The 12,290-nt window shown below is 40.3% G+C and overlaps 1 protein-coding gene across 1 annotated transcript in view; it reads right to left on the bottom strand.

Moving 5' to 3' along the window:
- maml3 (mastermind like transcriptional coactivator 3) overlaps positions 1-5,690 on the bottom strand; it is a 115,909-nt gene extending 110,219 nt beyond the window's left edge. Inside the window, exon 1 of the mRNA XM_005803065.2 lies at positions 4,463-5,690. Within this exon, the coding sequence (XP_005803122.1) occupies positions 4,463-4,849 (387 nt within the window). The 5' untranslated portion in view covers positions 4,850-5,690. The remainder of the gene's footprint in view (positions 1-4,462) is intronic.
- Positions 5,691-12,290: the final 6,600 nt, after the last annotated feature.

Here is a 12,290-nt window from a genome sequence, read left to right as displayed (position 1 = left end):
GGGCCATCACACAGGCATCATCCTGAAAAATCTGACAATTATTCAGTCCTCTACTGGATGAGTCGCCCAGTCTACTCATAGGAGATCAAGCAAAACGTTATTGACATCTCTGGCTGATAGTGGTGAAACTATCAAAAAAAAAAATGTGTAAAAATGGGTAGCAACACCTCTTATCTCCCACTTATTATTTAAGAACCAATACAAACTAACATCTTTTGTAAGGACAGTCTTAATAAATATGATGGGCTTTAGACTGAGCCATTTTTATTCAATTCAGGTTATTCATATGCCGTCAATTCACAACACGGGTGTCAAAGAACCGTAAAAAAATATTTTTGGTTCAATAATAAAGACAAAATCCAAGTCAAGTATATTCCAATTGATCATAATTATCAAACAGTGCTGCTGAGTTCAGTTTAGGAGTCCAATTGATTTAAGAGTTTTCTATAAGAAAACCGAGCAGATTGCACCAAGTCATTGATTTTCAGCACTAACTTCTACTGGATGTGGAAAATTCCCCTTTATTAACTGGAAGAACACTCCAGCAGAACCTGCTGCAGTGTTAGTGGCCATCTGACGGGGTGTTGAAGGAGCCAGAGCATGCTCACAAAAGATTACAATAAAATTAAAAATATTCACCAGAAAGATCTCCGCTGGTCAAAAGAGGTACATCTAAATGATCAGTAATCAGGCACAATATAATCAGCTGTTCACAATGTGAATCAGATTTGCATACACCAAAGCCAGATGACACAATTTCCATCAGACAAGCTATTTTGCCTCGACTGAAATGGTAAATACTCGCTTCTTTGTTTTGTTGATATACATCAGAAATATGATAAAATTAGAACTGCTTTTTGAACCTTTGTTGACATAGCATGTCTTAGAAAACTTTCCATCATCTTCCTTTCCAATAACAGCACACTGCTTTAGTAACAAGTTTAAACAAAATGGTTTAGATTCTTATTTCAGGGTGGAATTATGCTTTCACATACAGATTTAACGGTTTTAAAAAGATGAATTAGGTTTAACAAGGGTCAAAATTATGCAGACATATATTTATATATAGCCCCAATAACATTTGAATAAACACCCCCTTAGTTGGCTGCACCCAGACTATACATGTTTTTGTTGTCAACAAGTTTCTTGCATAATTCTGATTAGATAATTAAACACAAATTGGTCATGTAAATTGGTTGGTGTCCAGCTATGGACCCATGTTTTACACATACTGCATAGTTTTCCAATAGAGTTGAGGTTAGTGTCATTCAAATGTTAGTGCCAACTTACTTCCTCCAATCTGAAACCAGTTCAAAGGTGTGCTTGAGATCACCGTACTGTAACACCAAACTGCGTCTGCGTTTCAACCATCTGACTCAAACTAATGTTTTCAGAGGAAGGGAAAAATAGTTAAAATATTCAAGAACAACTCAGAAACCATCAAAGCCTCAACCAGTCATTAACTTGAAGCTATCCACAGTGAAGAGAATTTTACGTCACTGTGGACAAAGAGGGTGACAAGCAAGTAAGAACATCCTGCTCCACAATCGACAATTTCAAGTTCAACTAATATTTTTAGCTGCCCACATGGACAAGTCAAACACATCAATTTGCAAAAGGTTTTATGGTCAAATGGTATACAGAGCTATCTAATTATAATGCCTGAAGGGGTCAGGATGAGTCAAGTCAAATCTAAGAACACTGTACCAACAGTCAAGCATGTTGATGATAGGATGATGCTGAGGGTTTGTTTTGATACCAGTCATATGATTGTCCCTGCTCAAAGTGGATAGATCTGTGAAGATGGAAAACATTCAGTTTCATTCACATCACCTCAAATCGGCAGCTAGACGGTTGAAAGATGGACACAGCGCGGTCATTGAAGGACAAAGAAGAGGACATGGGAGTTTTGTAATGGATAAAACAGGCTAAAGACACGTTTCCAATCTCCACATTGTGGACTGTGCATAAAAGCCAGAAAATCCAGTTTAAATTAGCTGTACAGATTTTGCAGGAAGCTCATTTTCCTACAATAAAAAGGATGGTCCCACTTCCTGAGGATGTGTGTGCACTTATTTAAACCTGTATATAGCTTTGACCCATGTGGGGGTTAATTCGCCCAATCACTTGTTTTTCTTTCAATCCTTTAAATTGTGAAATCCTTCCACCACTTATAATGAGGTTATAGTGATGCACATATCAAGAAAGCGGCTGCATCTGAGCTCAACACCTGAGACTAGAGCATCCTTGAACATTCCCTTCCAGGTCCCTAGACTAAGCTAGCTCCTACAATGCTCAAAAAGGGAGACGGGAATAGACACAGGGTTCCCATATGTCTTCTCCAGCCTCACTAATTCTTAGTCTATAAAACACAAACACACACACTTTCCATGATTACAGGCTTGCCCTTTCGTGGGTGTGTCTGAGAACCATTAGACCATGGCACATTGTATTGGGATGCACATAGCGAAACAAGAAGTTTAAGAAACTGTTTGAGAATATTGCCTGTACAAGTTTTTAAGCAGTAATTTTCATGCACTTCTTTTCCCGATCACACGCTGCAACAATCATACAACTATACAGCCGACAACAAGTAAACTATTTGCATTTCACAGTCTAAGAGTGGATTTATGTAATTTTAGTCTCACGCTGTGAACTTTACATCTCCAACTACAGTTGGATCGTTCCTGCTGCTGCACTGATTAGGTGCAGGTGAAGCTGCATTCAAACACACCTTCTTACAAGCTGCACACTTCAAAGAACCTGTCTGCAGCAAAGACCCTCCAGATTCCAGCCTCTGGGGAATTTTTATATATGCACGTCTGTGTAGTGATATCAACAGCGCACTTGGCTTTCCTAGAATGCTCGCCTCTGAAGTGACTACATACAGCCATCTAGCTGCAGCTCTGTTCTTCAGAGGGAAACCGGGAAAAGGGATTGCAGACATCTCCCTCCGTTTCACCCCCCCGTTACAACCCACACACTGCCAAGAACTCACAATGTAGCATTAAAAAAAAAAAATGAGAAAGGAGGTACCAACAGGCAGCACTGTGTGTCTTCGCTATTGACTGTTGTGTTTGCATACAAGCTGTCGCCATCAGAGACTGGGAAAGGAGCAGAGAAGGGACAGAGCAAAGCGGACGACGAAGCTGTGTCTTTAAGCAGTAATCCCTCCATTCTCTGAGCATTTGTTGCCGGCCATCTAATGGGCGGATCGGTATAATGTCCACAAGGGCCGCTGGGAGATCCTGCACTATTAGGAGGGGGAAAAAAAGAAAAGAAAAGAAAAAGAAAGAAAGAAAAATCACAGCCATGCTCTCAAGCTGAGACTGGTCGTCCTGCTCAGTTCTTAAATAACCTTACCAAGGCAGGCGCAGAAAATTAAAGACGCTCTGATTTAGCATTTCAAAAGGGGAGGAACTGGGCTCATCGCAGCAACAAAAGGGATGACAATGTTGACATTCCCAACGTGTATCCTTTGGTGTTTTTCTAAAAGGAAACTGGAGCTTGCCCACAGGGGATGTGGCGTGAACAGGGAATGCTGCACAGTGTGTGTCTTTCATGCAATCTGCTGCCATCAAACACACGGCAATAAAATCTGATCACTTAAAGATCTGATCAACAGTAAACAGTGAGCCAAAACAGCACCAACCATCCTCCATATGTTACCACTGCCCCCTACCAACAGGAAACTACTGTAGCACCGTTAATGTATTGGATCTGCTGCATTCATTTCCTACAGACAAAAACCTAATGTTATGAAATAATCTAAAGTTTTCCCAGTAATAAAAAAAACAATACCCTAAAATGTTTTACTAAAGATTGGATATATTCTGAAAGAAAAGAGTTAGTGACAGAGCTCGGATGCAAACAGGTGGCTGCAATTGAGTGCTCTCAACTCTGTGGAAACTGTTGATTTTTGAGAGAATGTTACAAAGGTTAGAGAGTGCTGGCTGGAGTAAACTACTGCTGCTTCAGAGCAAGGAAACAATGTTGCAACCCTCCTGCAGCTGGCCTGTCTTGCAGAACAACTTCCACCCCGTAACAAACAACCAGAAAAGGAGAAGTTCTCTTCTCATGCAAATTGTCAACCCCCTCCTCCAGACGCTGTTAACAAGTTTCTGAGCTGTAAAAAAAAAAAAGAAAAGAAAGAAAGAAAAATCAGAACCGCTTTCCAAAACTTTCAGACTGCCTTTCCACTGATCAGCTGTCTTCTCCCAACGAGAAGGAGCTGATGTTGCTGTGTAAACTGATGCAGTTCTGTTTTTAAAAAGTAAACTGTGCGTTTAGGGAGCAATTCTCTTCGCTCAGTGAGCATGTCAACAAGTTTACACTCATGGAAAAGGTTGCAACGCTGCAGATTGTTAGTGGGGATTCTAAAAGGGCAAAGAGATGCAGAGTAAATTAAACAGCGTGTGCAGTATTTAACAGAGTTGCACTGACTGCACGCTGAAGTCCTTACCGCTATGAGCGTGTTGTTCCTCTGCTCCGTGGAGGACGCCGAGTCCGGGTCCTGCTGCTGCTGCTGCTGCTTGATTTGGGGCTGCTTACTGCCGCCACCGCCGACCGACTTCTTGGCCCTCTGCTCCAGGGTCCGCTGGTACAGGTTGACGGTGTCCCTGCGCTCCAGCTCCAGCTGCTCGGAGTGCGCTTGCTGGTACCTGTTCTCGCAAATGGTGTGGTGTCTCCGGCAGCCCTCTATCCGCTGCCTCAGCCTCTCCACTACCGTGCTGTGCTTAGGTATGCCCACCGCTCCGGCGGGCACCACGCTGCCGCTGGCCGGGTTCATGCTGTTGTTGATGCAGATACTGCCGTTGGGTCCGACAGCGGGGGAGGCGAAGTCCCCCATCACCGCGCCGAGGGGCTGCTATTTTGGAAGAACTTTTCTCCCAGTCAGGCTCTCCTCCGCCACCTCCTCTTGAGTCCTCCGGCCACCTCCACCTCTCTGTGTCCTCCCGGTCTTGCGCGTGTCTTCCGGAGGGTGCGAGCGACAAGCAGCAGCCGAGGCGGCCGAACACCGCGAGGGTTTAAAGGGCTGCCAGCCACGGAGGAGTCGCGACCGACCGAGTCTCCGGCTCTAAACCAACACAAATACCGCTCAATCTGAGGGAAACGTAAAACAAGCTCATAACTGCATTAAGCAATACAGCTGCTGCCACGCTGCTAACAAAAACAATAACACCAACTCCGGGGGTAAAAGCGATAAAGCGACAGTATAAGGGTTAGTCTCCGGTCATATGTACACAGACCGTCCCGCAGAGGAGCCGCGGCGGCAGCAGCAACGGTCCTGTCGCTGCTCTACACTGTTGTCCTTGGAGAAAAAGTTTTGCTGTCTAAACCGAGCAGGCTCCGGAGTTTCCCAGTGAACTTGCATCTCATATGTTCCTGGTTTGAAAGAAATCCCGGTGAATAATATGGTGCCGAGTTGGTAAAAGAGCACAAGCGCCCTCGGTAGTCCGTTTGTGAGGCAACTAGAGTTTAACAGACGGCGCAAAACGCGGATATGAGAACCAGGGGCGGAAGTCTGCAGTCAGTGGCTCCAGGCTGCCACCATCAAATCAGGTCCGCTTCTTCACCATGCCAGCAGAGTGATATAGAGTTGAGTAAAAACCAGCGAGCGGCTGTGAGAAGCCGCGCTGATGGACACCCCGAAAACCCGGAGTAGAGTAAAGGGGGGAAACCTCCTCAAGGACCGGGCTTCGGTTCCACCTACCACCGTTTCTGTTTATACCAGGAGCGGAGAGCTCAACGCACAGCAAACTGGGAAAATACACGCACCATGAAAGAGCAGGCAATTGTTTTAAAAATGAGAAAATTCCAACATGGAAAAACGATTTATATAAATAAATAGATACATTTTCTCCTCAGATTTCAATGACAATTAGATGACCTTTTCAGTATAAATAAAGGAAAATATATATATTTTTTAAATATTCCACTTTCACAATGACTACATGGACAAACAAAAAGAAAAATTAAAATCCTGATAAAATTGATCTGAAAAACCTCAAGGTTGTTTAAAAAAATACTGAAAAGAAAAAAAATCCCAGTAGAAATTATTTTATTTCTTGTCTTTTTACTGAGATTTTTAGCAAAATATAAAAAATAAAGAAAAGCATAGGTATTATTATTATTATTATTATTATTATTATACAATAATGACAAAGATACCTCTGTTTTTCCTTTACATTTGAATCTTAATGAGATTTTCATATGAATAAATACATTATATTGTTAGAATAATAATAATTCACTTAACTAGATGCAAAATACAGATACACAATACATAGACTCGCAGCGGTAATAATGAAACTAAAGATTATCAATAAATTAATCAAGTAAAAAATCAAACTGTTTTGAATAAAGTAAAAAATAAATATAATAACAAATATAAATATATATACCAAAGGAATATAAATCCCAGATAATTTGAATATAATCAGGAAATCAAAACACAAAGCTTCATTTTGAGAAAACATACTTGAAGGAATTTTGCGAAATAAAAACGTGAAACGATATCATAACTCATAAAGGACAATATATCAGGAAAAGACATCACACATAACTGTGGATACAGAGATGACAGGCAAGAGTTGCTGCATTTGTTTGGAGTTTCTTTAGGAAGCTACACTTTAATTTACAAACTTATTTTCTCCTGGCTCCTCTGGCAGAGATCTCACTCTGAGCACATTCTTGAAACAGAAGAACATTTTGCGTTTCTTTCTGAGGAAAACCTTTCAAAACCGAATTTGACAAAAACATGTTCCTGCAGAACAAACAAAAAGGCCACTGGAACGCTTGCAGATGAATGTTAATAACTCTATTTTTGCCTCTTTTTTTTACTATTACTTGGACAATTTCATTGCTATTTGTAAATTCTATCTGACCCTTTTATCAATTTGAGACTCACCATCAACTAGAGAGAGACAATGCTTTCCACTGGGATTTTTTTTTTTTAGCTCTTTCCACAGTTGAAAAGTTTTTAAAAATATCACTGCAGAGTGCATAAAGTGCATCATTTCAATGACAAATCTCAGTCAGCATTGAGTCAGCGTCTGAGAATGTAGATATCTTTATAACAGAAAAATGATTAGCAAGATATTTTAAGAAAGGTTTTCTCATCTACAGTATACAGTGAAATATTTATGTGGCTGCTGAATCACACCTGGAATGATTTTAGTAGGAAAATTATCTTCTTCATTTTTATTGACAGGTGATGACCCTCCTGGCGTGAGTAGCTACGTCAGTTAGTTCCTGTGATTAATTGTTTGGATGCGTATTTGAGTGGTAATGTGTGAGTGTACTTCCTGAAATCCCACAATCAGATGAGTGTGTTGAAGATGTGCTTCTGTCCATCACGTTGTTATCTGAAGACATAATGGATTCATTCTGCATAATACACCAGTCAAAAATAAAAGTTACAGTGGAACAAACTAGTTTACAATAAAAAGGCATTTCAACTCTTTTAGCAAGTGACAGAAAGTTATGAGAGTTTCAAAGATGTTGGTCTTTGTTTCTGTGAATGGATGAAGATCACAAAATTTACATCAGCATGAGAAACAATTTCTTACGGTAACATTATGATTCCTTATGGTTCAACACTTTGATTCACAAGCAATTTAAAAAAATTAAAACATTTTAAATCTAAAGAAATGTTTTTAAGTGTGATTTACAATGGAGTACTGTTTAACTGTCGATATCTCATCAAAGGTGGTGGTCTGCGCTACAACATTGTGCAAAATATTATCACCCCATTTGGTCATGTTACAACCACCACTGTCACGCTATTTTATTTATATTTGATGTGATAGATCAATTCAAGCTAGTGCATATTTAGGAAGTGAAAGATAAATAATGTATGGTTTTAAACATTTTTGCCAATCTGAAAAGGGTGGTATGCATATGTATTTTACCCTCTTTACTCTGGTTTCCTAAATAATACACCGTGCAATCAGTCGCTTTGGAAGTCAGTTAAATAATAAACAGAATCCATGCATGTAAGTTAGTATCAGTGTGAGCTGAGCTTTTCAGAGAAGGCCTCAGAAGTTTGTTGGGGAACATTATTATACAAACAGTACCATAAAGACCAAGGAAGGCGACAGACAGGCCAGGGAGAAAGCGGTGTAGACGTTTAAACCCCCAGTTCTGGTGGGAGGATTTTAAGATGACAACAACTAAATATATATATATAATATATTTCCTGAGCTTTATTCTGGCACAAGTGGCTTTTATTTACAGTGATCAGACAAGAAATGGGCACCAAGAGTTGGGAAGAAGATATAATAAGAAGACCCAACTTTGAGTATCGAATCCCAGACAGTTTCTGTGAGGACAAACAGCGTGCATATCTCTTCGCTCTACCACACACCACCACAACAGGACAACCATTACTCAGACATTCCTCAATCCTGGAACTTTATGCAAGATTGGACAAGGACAAAGTCATTGTGGAAAACCCTAAGTAGTTGGATTTAAAATTTGACATCACATAAGCAATGTTGAAGACATACCCAAACTTATTAGTTTGGACAGATGAAGCCAAGCTGGAATTTAAAACAAAAATTGTGTGTTGTGGTTGTGAAAGAATAAGACTGCACATTACACAGATAACACCATCATATCATATGTTGTTACATTGGAAGCATTATGCTGTGTGGATATTGTTCCTCAGCAGGTATAGGATCTTTTATCAGAGCTGATGGGAAGGTGGAAGGAGTTAAGTAGAAAAAAATCTTGGTAGAACATATAAGAGGGGACAGCACATTTAGACTGAGATGGAAGTTCCTCTTCTACAGTGGTTTAAATACACATTTGTCCTTGTATTCAACTCACACAATGTCTAGATATGAGCCTAAATAAATAGGAAAGACTTGAAAAATGATATTTACAGATATTCTTCATCAAACCTAAGAGATTTTAAGCTGTTTTGGTAAGAAGAATGGACAAAGATTTCAGCTTCTGTATGTGCGTACTGCAATGAAAGCTTTATGAAACATTGACTAAATAAAAATGCACAAAATGGTTTTCAAATTAATTTGTTTAAAAACATACATAAAACCATGCACTATTTTATTCATACCTTCAATGTGCATGTTACTGTCTCTTGGGCTGTCCCAGTGAAACACATGGTAGTTTATGGTTGTACTCTGACAAAATTTAGACAAGTTTTCAAAAGCGTTGTAAATGCAGTTGACAGACACAAATTAGCAAAGGTCTAAGCAAATGTAAGAATTGTCATTTGATCATTTCTTTGAGCATCCCCATCACCACCAGAAGCATCACAAGTGTGGACACATGTTCTCATGCGCACACATGACACTTCCCTCATGTTATGTCATGTCACAGAACAACTCCCTCTCTCCTCCATTCATGACGTGCCTTTCTCTGTCATTTTTATTTTTATCTGCTGTGTCATGTGGGAGTTCTGAGCTACATCCCCGACTGTTCAGGCCATATGTGCCCGCCTGTCTCTTTCTAGCCATCCCACCAACACACACACGCACACACATGCTGCCATTCACCCGCTCACATACCGCACACTGACAGACATAAGCACATACACAGTCCCTCTGTCTGCATGGCAATTAAACACGAACAGCATGTGTCTGTGGTTCTTATTCATTTCCTTTTTCTGCTTCAGAGGTTAAAGATTCTGGGACTCTTGGATGGACATGTCAAGATAGCTACAACCACAAATGGGCTTTCTGATCTTTGTACTGTTAAAGTACAAATGGCGTCTGCCGGGTGCTTAACGTCTCTGATGGCACGGATGACATCTTAGCAATCAAAAATGTTTCTTCAAGTCCGCCTACAATGTTTTGAGTCAAGCTTGTCCAATAAGAGAACTCCCACTGTGACATAATTAGAGTCATCACAAAATGTAGTCTACAGTATGCACATGAACATTGTTTGTTAAAACCAAACAAAAAGTTACCAGGATGCCACCTAAATATTCCACTGTCAACTCCAACTGGTATTAAGAAGAAAATGGGGAGTGAATGCAAGTGACAGCAATTCAGTCACAAAGTGGTAGGCTTGCTAACTTTACATGGGCTTCAGAAAAGCTTCAAAATTGGTGCAGGGAAAAGTTTTAATAAGTTTCCAAAGCGATGCAGCTGCATCCAAGACTTACATCTACAAATGCAAAGTGTTGGATGCAGGAGGGTAAAGCTCACAGCCTCTGGCCTCTAAATCAGTGCAGACAGGTTCTCACAGGTGATTAATAAAGCTACTCTACATGACAATCCAACGGACAAGTCTGGAGTTGGCAGCTTTTAGGAGAACAGCCCTTCCCTGAATGCATTGTGTTGAGTGTAAATTTGGATCATGTTGTGGGATTGCCAGGCCTAACCTGCTAGTCCAAATGAAAGGACATTTTTGGTATTAAGATATTTTGGACAATGCTCCTAACTTTGTCAGGGGGCAGCGTGGGGATGGCCCCTTCTTGTACGAACATGACTTGTCAATTGTGCTCAAAGTAAAGTCCATAAACACATGGATGAGCAGGTTTAGTGTGGGCTTAATTGGACCTAAGCCCAATTGAACATCTTTGTGAAGAATCAGAGTGGAGACTGTGAGCCAGGCCTTCTTGTCCAACATCAGTGTTTGAGCTCACCAAAGGTATACTAGAAGAATGGGGAAAATCCCAAAAACACACTTTGAAAATCTTCCGAACTGTTATAGATGCACAGTGTGAGGTGGAATCATATTATACCTGATGGATTACGAATTTGATGGTCTTTAAGTTTATGTGTGCAAAGCAAGATGACTGAATAATTTTGGCTGAAAAAGTTATCTTTCCTGACTTGGTATCATGAGTTTTCTCTTAACTTGGGTTTGTACTTATTTTATTTTATTTTTTATTGTTTTGCAGCTACCTCAGTCTCACTCTATGTGTTTAGTACAATTGCTCCCAGTACCGCTCGTTTTAATTTAAACAGTTTTTGGTGTTTACTGGCATTGTTTGCACCTGGACTGTGTTGGGTTACCAATACAATATTAAATTAAGTAAAACTAAGCACAAACTCTCCACTTTACAAAATAAATAGAAAGTTGATGTGCACTTCTTTTATATTAAATTGCTTCTGATGTCTTTCTTTAAACTTCAACTATTCAGTCCAAATCATGACAGCAAATAAGTGTCAATAGCAGAATTGGTAGAGATGATTACACATTTTCTTATAGGTGCAGATATTTATATCTCCTACGTTTTTCTCACACACGTGGTGGCATTTAAAGGGATAAAGAGGCTTTCAACAATATGGGATTTATAGCAGTGAAGCATTGCAGCAACAAAGAAATAATCAGTTGGGATGGATGAGAAAATAAGCTAAGCAGTGTGGGTGAGAGGCATGGAAAACTGCTTTGAAGTTTCTCAAAACTTTAAGTAATTTTGTCTTCATTAGGAACAAATTGAAGACCAAATCCAAAAATGTCTGACAAATATTTGATCCTGGATGGACTTATCACTGAAACTTCCTCTTGTGCTACCCTATACACCAAAATCCCTGCTTAACATCAAGCAGCAAGGTCTACAAGCAGTGTGATAACAAAGGAGAAGAAACAACCGCTGTGCATGTGTGTATGTAGGGGTGTGTGTGTGTGTGTGGTTGTAACTGGTATTCTTGTGTTGCTGGCCAGTCTGGAGGGCTTAGTGCTTTAGGAATGAATGGAATGTTATTTTACACACTCCACACTGGTTTTAAAGTGAGATGGTCCGTCCTTTTTGGTTTTCAGCTCTGACCTTGTGAGAACGACTTGCAGGAGTTTTTTGAAGCGGGGGAGTGTCCAGCTGCAAACAACTATTGTTCAGCTAAAATATGGGTTCCCTCCACTAAATAAAAAAACCCTCCAGTTTCAGCTTTCTGCTCTCCATTCTGGTTAGATTCAATGAATATAACAGCATGAAAATAAGAAAAACATGCAAAATGTGACATTTGTTGGTAGATTGAGGAACAGAGTTGTGTTTAGAAAGCCGGAGTGTTTATTGAGACATGGCCTAAGCTGTTTTCACTCGATCTGCCGGTGCACGCACACACGAGGCACAAAAGATCATTTGTTGTTCAGTCTTGAACAGGGGAAAGACGTAATTCTTTTCTTTTGTCACCGTCTTGCCGGTTTGTCTGCTCACGACTTTGAGTGTGGGTGGTAAAGAATGAGTTTACACAAAGGACATGCACACGTGTGGAGACAAACAGACAGGCTCACGGTTGGGAAGCAAGGACTGGAAGGAAGTGTTGGGTCTGCGTTTCTGTTGCATCACAAACCAATCAGGGACATGCAGACCAAAC

This window comes from Xiphophorus maculatus, chromosome 5 (assembly GCF_002775205.1).
Source record: "Xiphophorus maculatus strain JP 163 A chromosome 5, X_maculatus-5.0-male, whole genome shotgun sequence".
Classification (NCBI taxonomy): domain Eukaryota; kingdom Metazoa; phylum Chordata; class Actinopteri; order Cyprinodontiformes; family Poeciliidae; genus Xiphophorus; species Xiphophorus maculatus.
This window is presented reverse-complemented; position numbering and strand designations above follow the sequence as displayed.